This window comes from Anarrhichthys ocellatus, unplaced genomic scaffold, assembly GCF_004355925.1.
Source record: "Anarrhichthys ocellatus isolate YVR2014 unplaced genomic scaffold, GSC_Weel_1.0 scaffold146, whole genome shotgun sequence".
In the NCBI taxonomy this organism is placed as follows: domain Eukaryota; kingdom Metazoa; phylum Chordata; class Actinopteri; order Perciformes; family Anarhichadidae; genus Anarrhichthys; species Anarrhichthys ocellatus.
This window is the reverse complement of record NW_022280176.1, coordinates 161351-168586: the sequence shown is the minus strand read 5'-3', so window position 1 is coordinate 168586 and position 7236 is coordinate 161351. Positions and strand designations below refer to the sequence as shown.

Sequence of the window (7236 nt, the reverse complement as noted above, 5' to 3'; positions counted from 1 at the left end):
GCCTTCTTTGTGTCCTTGTCCACTAAACACCAAGGTTACTGGAGTTGTTTATGAGTTGCTGTGGCTGAGCTTCAACACCAAGTAGCCAAGCTACATGAAGTCTCCCAGAGACTGAATGAGAGCCTGTGCATGTTAAAGAGAAGTGCTCACTCCAAAACTGGGTCACAGAGATTCATCCAGACCCAATAAAACACTTCAGCCTGTCAGAAGTCTTTGTTTACCTTAAAGGGGGACAACAAGACTCCTTTCCCCCAGTGGCTGCTAGTGCCAAAAATGCTATTTCCTTCAGCACATGTGCCACCGTGGGTCATGAGAAGTGTGATATGTGGGTGTGAAGGCATTTTTCTGCTAGGTGCCTATCATGGCTATCAGTGTCAGAGCAGCTGTGTGTGGGTGAGGCCTCAGAGAGGTGGGGGGGGGGAGGTTAGCATTTAATTTAAACACTTGATGGTGAAACAATGGCATTCACAAAACAGTCGACGAGGAACAGGTTTTTGGTAACAGTGAGACAATAAAAAGTGTTGTCTCGTATTTCCTGTTCATGTATTCCCTTACCGTCATAGACAAATTTGACGTTTTCCTCATGCACAGGTGTGAAGCTCTCTTCCTGCTGGTGGTCTGCAGGGAGAGCCGGAGCAGGGTGATGGTACTTCTTACCATTCGGACGGCTGAAAACTATCTTGGGTGCAGGAAGGCTGATGGGTATAAGAAAAAACAACAACAACATGTCACAAATTAATCTGATGTTTTCTGCAAATTCTGCACATCTGACAACTCTCATGTCTCAAAAGTATCAGCCTTTGGGCCTAAAAAGCAGGGTTGGTTGTGTGGGAGTCAGAGATTGAACAGCTGAATGAAGGACCATGTCCCTCCTTGACTTCCTACAAGGTCACACACACACACACACACACACACACACACACACTGGGTGGTTTAAAGGTAGCAAAACAGCCCAGCAGGCAGACCGAGTCTCAGTGAAGCTATTGTGTGAAGAAGTTATAAATCATTCAGGCTGATGAACAAACGCCGTCCGTCTGAAGCTGGTGACGTCCACTGCTGCTAGGACACTGTCATTTACTAACACACGCAACTTAATCTGGACACACATGAAAAAGCATCACAGAGGCAGTACTGGGGGCACTAGGGTGGGTTTTCATTACCAGCAGGAGATGTCACTCCAACAGTTGCACACTTACTCAGGGATACTCCAGGACGTCTGTTTGTGCTTGAAGTCGTTTATTTGGTTGTCAAGTTGCTGAGTCTGCCCTACAAATTAAGGAAAATTCATATTTTACTTTTAAAAAAAACAAGACAAAACAATTGGTACCAAGTGAATGTCTGCTGGATCGGTGTGTTCAGTGTCTCACCTGTCCGTCGCTGGGTGACCAGTTTGCTGGGACCTCTTGCAATTGTGTACATCATGCGCAGGAAGAGTCACCTGTGAAATTTGAGTTTGGCACTTTGAAGTAACAAGTCCAGACGGTGCAGGTACAAAGGGACAGCACGCCTACTTTAATCAAGGGCACTGTAAGTCGAACACGTTGCTCCAGGATCTGTCGATGAGTAAAAGACTCCCTTGATGTGCGAATAAGTGTCAGTCCTCTCCTCAGCTGATCAGGCTGGATTCCACTCACAGGGCGAAAGTTTGAAGCCAACGCAAATGCACAGAGCTGACATGAGACGACACAAGGTGTTTGGTAACCGCGTAGAGAACAGAACCGTGCGCCGATTTCTCCTCCGCGTAAAACCAGCAGTCGGGGCGCATCTCATCCAGCGACCCTCCCCCCTTTCACCTGCCGGTCCCCCAGTCCAGACCTTTAACGTAACTCACTTTGGGTGCTGAAGTGTCCTGCACTTCCACAATGTCACACAACCTGAAACAGCGTCTGCCATTCATGAGTGGACGCACACCGTCGAAGCGCACCACTTCTTGACGTTCATACGCGCCTCCCTCGGCGTTTTAAAGAGACAGTGTCCCCCGACATTTGTAACGCCGACGAGAGACCGAGGTCCACTATTTTCTTCACAATTCCATAAATAATTGTATCAATAATTACTTCCCCCGCTACACATGTTCCTGGATGTTACATAAATCAAATGCTACCAGATGAGTTAAACTTGCAGAATGAGAATTTATTCAATGGGGATCATTTGTCTGCTGCTTCATGTGGCCCCCATGTGCCCAACAGTGTTTACAGTACACGCAGGTGAGGTCAGGTGCACAGTGCAATCACATACACAACACTATGTTTACAATGCAACCGAGCTTTACTAGAGAATATACTGACTGATAATGTGATCAATTAAAAGATGGGTGGACAAAGATACCCAGCTGGCAATTAACAGAAATCAATACAAAGAACACTCGTACTAATACTTTTTTTAAAACTATAATTTAGGGTTTTCACTTATTAACCTCCATCAGTTGTGCAAACTGGAGTTACATTCTTTTATTTCAGAAGAGGAACATAAGATATTTTGACGAGTGATTTATCTCTTACTAGAATACAAGACATTCTTAACACTACAGGAAAGAGAAAGAAAAGATACATGTTTATATATATATATTTAACTCTGAGAAACAAGTTTAAATGTGACCGTTTTCAGGCAAAACAATTAAGTTAGATTAAAATAAGAGAAAGCATTTCTCCCTCTTAAAGCTCTGAGGAGAGTTGTTTAAAGCAGCATTAGATCATTATAACAGGAAATATGACTGAAAAGTTAAATGAAAAGGTTTTATGGTATCTAGTCCAAAAACAATTTCGTGGATGACATGGTAATTTGCACCTATATTTTTATTTGATTTTGTCATTATTATTTTTATTTACAATATTTTGTTTTTACAATTCAGGTACGAGCCAATATCACAAACAAATTGTTTTCCTTCTCTGATGATTCATTATGAAGGTATTAAAGAAGTATATATGAAGAATATCTTTGAGTTTACACTCACATGTGTCTCAGGATTCATTGGCACATTTACTTTCCCTTCGTTGGAGCATCAAATCTGATATTATTTCAATTAAAATTCTTGTGTATTAGTGCAGTTAATGAGTAATGATAGAAGGCAAGTTACTGAACAATCAATGATCATCATAACAGACTGGAGAAAATCCCTTGTTAATAGTCTATTAGTAAATAAATCTCACGATAGCAGGCATTGATATGTTACAAATATAACGTTACAACTATTTACACGGATGTTTCTGAAAGATCAGAACAGAAGGTAGAAAAGTCTTTTAATGGACCATAACCCTATGTAACCTAATCCTGGTCTAGGAGAGTTATAGGTAATGCTGCTGGTAGTAGGATAAAGACTAGGAAGTATAGAGCTGGGTCTTTGTGGTTTACTGGATTTAAAAGGAAATGACCTGTATGCCAGCTACAGGTAATGCCGTGTTCTTACCTCTCCAGTAAATCACATATATTTCTATAAAGCTTGGATTGTTCGATTGCCACAACAATGTTGTTTAGCACCAAATATCTAGCATCCCCCCCATCTTATAATTAACTTCATCTACATATTATACATACATTTATTTCTACATATAATTTAGTATTTTATGTCCTTCAAATGGACAATAAACTGGGAAATGTATTAATTATGGTAATTATGTAGTCTTGTCAAACTAAGGAGTTTCCAAAATGTCATCTTTTACAAGTTGAAAACACTTGAGATTTAAATCATCCCTGTGTGTGTGTGTGTGTGTGTCTGTGTGTGTGTGTGTGTGTGTGTGTGTGTGTGTGTGTGTGTGATCATTCAGTAACGTGGATCACAGTCTTCCAGCAGACTCTCAGTGATGTAGCCAATCTTCAGCAGATTTTGGTAGTAGTCTTTCTCCACAGCAGTGTTAACAATCCAGCCCACCACCTCCACACCTCGGTCGGCCCAGTACTGAACGTAGTCCCTGAGCGAAAGGAGGAAGGAAATACATTTACAGCTCACTAAATAAGATAAGCCCCACAGCCAGACAAATATCTGTTAGTTGCAATAAGTACATGATATAGCATAGTGAATATATATATGAGAAAGACGGGTATATCGTTAGGCATCGTTAGCCCTGAGCTTTGCGGCTGTGCATTTTAACGCCAAAAAAAAAAATAAATGTCACCTACAGTGAGATGAAGTCTTTTTGTACGAGGATGGCAGAGACACCACAGAGTTTCCACAGTATGTGGTGGTGGGCCCAGTCCAACAAGACGTCCAGAATCCCCATCCACAGCTGACCCGATGTCGTCAGGGACCGAGAAGTGCCATCGCTAAAGCGGCTCAGTCTCCAGGGGCGGTGGATGAGAGCCGTGACCACGTTGGGGTCCGTCTGGCGCATCTGTGAGCGGAGTCAACAGAGTACTGTCAGAATTAGAAAAAGGGTCTGCCTCTTCAGTCAGAAGCAGTCTCTTTACTTTTATGACAATATGTGTGATGGTTCAGTTAAAAGCAGCAAACCAGAAATCCATTTCATCTTGGGTTGTAGCAACAAAACACCCCCTAAAAACATTGTAATAGCTTTCTAAAGGCTTTCATTTGTGTTAATCAGTCATATTTTCTGTTACCTTGTAGATGACTTTGGGTTCAAAGGAAGAAACAATGCTGGAATTGTAAAGGACAGGGAACTTCTTATACATCTCACGGAGCACTGATGCAGCCTAGAAAAGAGGACACGTTTTCAATGTTCCATAAAAAAACAAGAGATTACCAACAGAACATTATTTAAATATCCGATAATAAACCGTCTTGTGTAAAGAGATTACCAGAATTAGTGCCTCCGATAAGGGTCAAAATGTAGGTAAAAAAAAGAAGGCAATCTTAGTGAGCCGCTTGGCTAGGAGGCCGATTGCAGAGACAGACAGCTATAACGTCTCTGCATTAAAGCATATCTTTAGGCTACAGCCAGCTTACATCATTGTTCCATATATGCATGCATTCATATATTATTTATGAAGTCCTTTTTAGTACCTTATCAGGTTGACCTTTGACATCAAAGAAGATGGTCAGCTGGTGTCTGATGCATTCCTCCACTGCCTCCTGCAGAGTTGGGACCTTCTCCCCACTGAACTTGTCCCTGGAGATGAGATTTCTCCCTTATTGTCTTTCAAATTTGTGACAAAGCAACCGAGTAGAGATACTTTAAATGGTGACAAGTACATCTTATGTCACGGTACCACTGTCCTTTGTTTCTTTATCCAAACATTGAATCACAAGCTAGACTAGTAGAAGTGACGGCTCAATGTGCAGCTTACTTCAGCCTGTGACGAGCAGCAGCATCTAGTTTCTTAAGTTGGACCAACAGCAGATTGCTAACTGGTCCAGAGCCGTTGGTGGTGCGGTCCACAGTCTCATCATGCATCAGTATGGGCACTCCATCCGCTGTGAAACTCAGGTCCAGCTCCACTCCAGTTGCCCCGTTTCTACTGGCCTAAAGCAGGACATCACAGGGACATCCCGGGGCAGAAGAAGATGTAAAGATAGATTTATTTTGCAAAATGGAAATTTACTGACAGGTAGAAAAATGGTTTTGGCTTGGGGTTGGGAACAACGGGAGAAAACGAGTAAGTAAGGAAGTTCAACTCAGTAAGTTAGTATTTAATAGTAAGGATATTTCTTCCATATCTGTGGACAGTGTGCATATCTTCCAGTGCAACAGCCACATGCAGAGTACAGTAGATGTGAACTGAATGCATATGTGTAACATGAAAGAAGAAGAGGCAAACCGGCAACATATTCAAATGGCGCATGTTGATTTGAATGTGTCTTTAGAACACAGAGTTAACGGATATAACATTTGAAGGGTGGATACTCCAGTTTTAGGTTTTTTTGCACGTCAAAAGGATGCACATAATTGTCACCAGAATGCCCACAAATGGTGCAAACCAAAGGTACCTGCCCATGTTCAGTAATACAGACAAGGTTCAGTAGCAGCAAACTGGAGCTCTCCATCATTATCAACTCCAAAACACTGGTTTCAGTACTGTGCCCTTCACAAAATCTAGAGCACAATTGATTACGTCATCTTATCCTCCAATTTCAATAGCTGCCAAGGGAAGGTTAAATAGGCTGATGGTTTAAAATGTGTGAGAAGAGGCTTCGTAGAACAAAAGAAACTCATCCAGAGGTGAAGAAACTGGACAGGTGAGAGGCATTAGGAAGAGTATAGAGCTTAGGATGCTAACTGCATGTAGGACAGTTACGCCACAAGCACAGCCGACTCAGCACCTTCAGTATGTGAAAAAAACAGAAACAGAGGGTGGAGAAATGGTTTATAAGTGTGTAGACTTCATCACGAAGATGGAATCAATTCATCAGAGCATAATGAGCCACCGATCGGATGGAAAACAAGCTAACCAGCTCTAGTCTCCCTGTCCATTCAGAATTGCAGATGTGGCGCTCAGCTTACACTGCACAATGGGAAGTCACGACATGCAAAGCATAAACAGTTTAAGCCATCAATACAATTATTATTGCACAAAATACGTCATTGGCTTAATATTCCTTTGCACCTGCAGTGCTCTAGATTCCAACATAAACTAAATATGGAAAAGTATTTGGGTGTTGAATATGTAGCCTACATTTCTACAGGCTATATACTTAAGTTATATAGTAGGGCACACAGTCACAGCTATATATTTGCATTTAAACAGAAGACTGATGCCTGCATGCCACCTCTCTGATCGCTGCCACGGTGTTCTCCGGAGCGTCGTAGCTGCCTCCGCGGAGCGCCACCACCGGGACGCCGCCCGACGGAGCCCTGGGCCGGAGGACGCGGCCGGCCTGGTCCGCTGGCACCGGAGGAAAGCGGAACATCACCATGAAAACGTAGAGGAACGCGGTGAGCAGAGAGGCTCCGGTGGCGCTCCGCGTCCCCAACACCACCAGCAGAAACACCGCCGAGAAATACACCACCTCATCTCCGATCTGCAGCATCTTGAAACGGGCCCGGACGCAATATTTATGTCACGATCGGAGCGGAAAGAGTCGTTGTTGTTCAGAAAGATGCCATGGATGAAGCTCTGTTGTCAGCACGCAGGTGACTACATAGCGGAGAGCAGATTAAACGCACATTAAAGAGGACTGAAAATCAGCAGCTCATTTCGTGAATAGATGAGAGGATGGAGAGGTAACGTAACCGTCAATGTCAAGTTTGAAAAAAATAAATATATATATATATATATATATATATAAAGTATATAAATACATATATGACAATTAGTCCATTGTCAGGTGTTTAAATACAGTTT

General features: G+C 42.5%; 2 protein-coding genes across 2 annotated transcripts in view; both read right to left on the bottom strand.

Moving 5' to 3' along the window:
* Positions 1 to 2452, bottom strand: part of LOC116400090 (MAPK regulated corepressor interacting protein 2-like) — a 6699-nt gene extending 4247 nt beyond the window's left edge. Inside the window, exons 1-3 of the mRNA XM_031877747.1 lie at positions 1368 to 2452; positions 1197 to 1266; positions 556 to 695 (exon numbers count right to left, since the gene is read on the bottom strand). Coding sequence (XP_031733607.1) covers positions 556 to 695; positions 1197 to 1266; positions 1368 to 1422 — 265 coding nt within the window. The 5' untranslated portion in view covers positions 1423 to 2452. The remainder of the gene's footprint in view (positions 1 to 555; positions 696 to 1196; positions 1267 to 1367) is intronic.
* A 97-nt stretch (positions 2453 to 2549) lies between these two features.
* LOC116400089 (glycerophosphodiester phosphodiesterase 1-like) lies at positions 2550 to 7132 on the bottom strand. The gene is made up of 6 exons (XM_031877746.1): positions 6662 to 7132; positions 5242 to 5417; positions 4958 to 5063; positions 4555 to 4647; positions 4117 to 4328; positions 2550 to 3908 (listed from the first exon to the last, which is right to left on the bottom strand). The coding sequence occupies exons 1-6, from the start codon at positions 6920 to 6922 to the stop codon at positions 3761 to 3763; spliced, it is 996 nt and encodes a 331-aa protein (XP_031733606.1). The 5' UTR covers positions 6923 to 7132; the 3' UTR covers positions 2550 to 3760.
* Positions 7133 to 7236: the final 104 nt, after the last annotated feature.

Bases quoted from the DNA above. Each gene is read 5' to 3' on its own strand.
- LOC116400089 (XM_031877746.1), bottom strand. From the start codon at position 6,922: ATGCTGCAGATCGGAGATGAGGTGGTGTATTTCTCGGCGGTGTTTCTG. The intron at 5,418-6,661 runs GTGGCATGCAGG...GTCCTGCTTTAG, and splicing joins CCGTGGCAGCGATCAGAGAG to GCCAGTAGAAACGGGGCAAC. The intron at 3,909-4,116 runs GTAGGTGACATT...CCTTTCGCTCAG, and splicing joins CAAAAAGACTTCATCTCACT to GGACTACGTTCAGTACTGGG.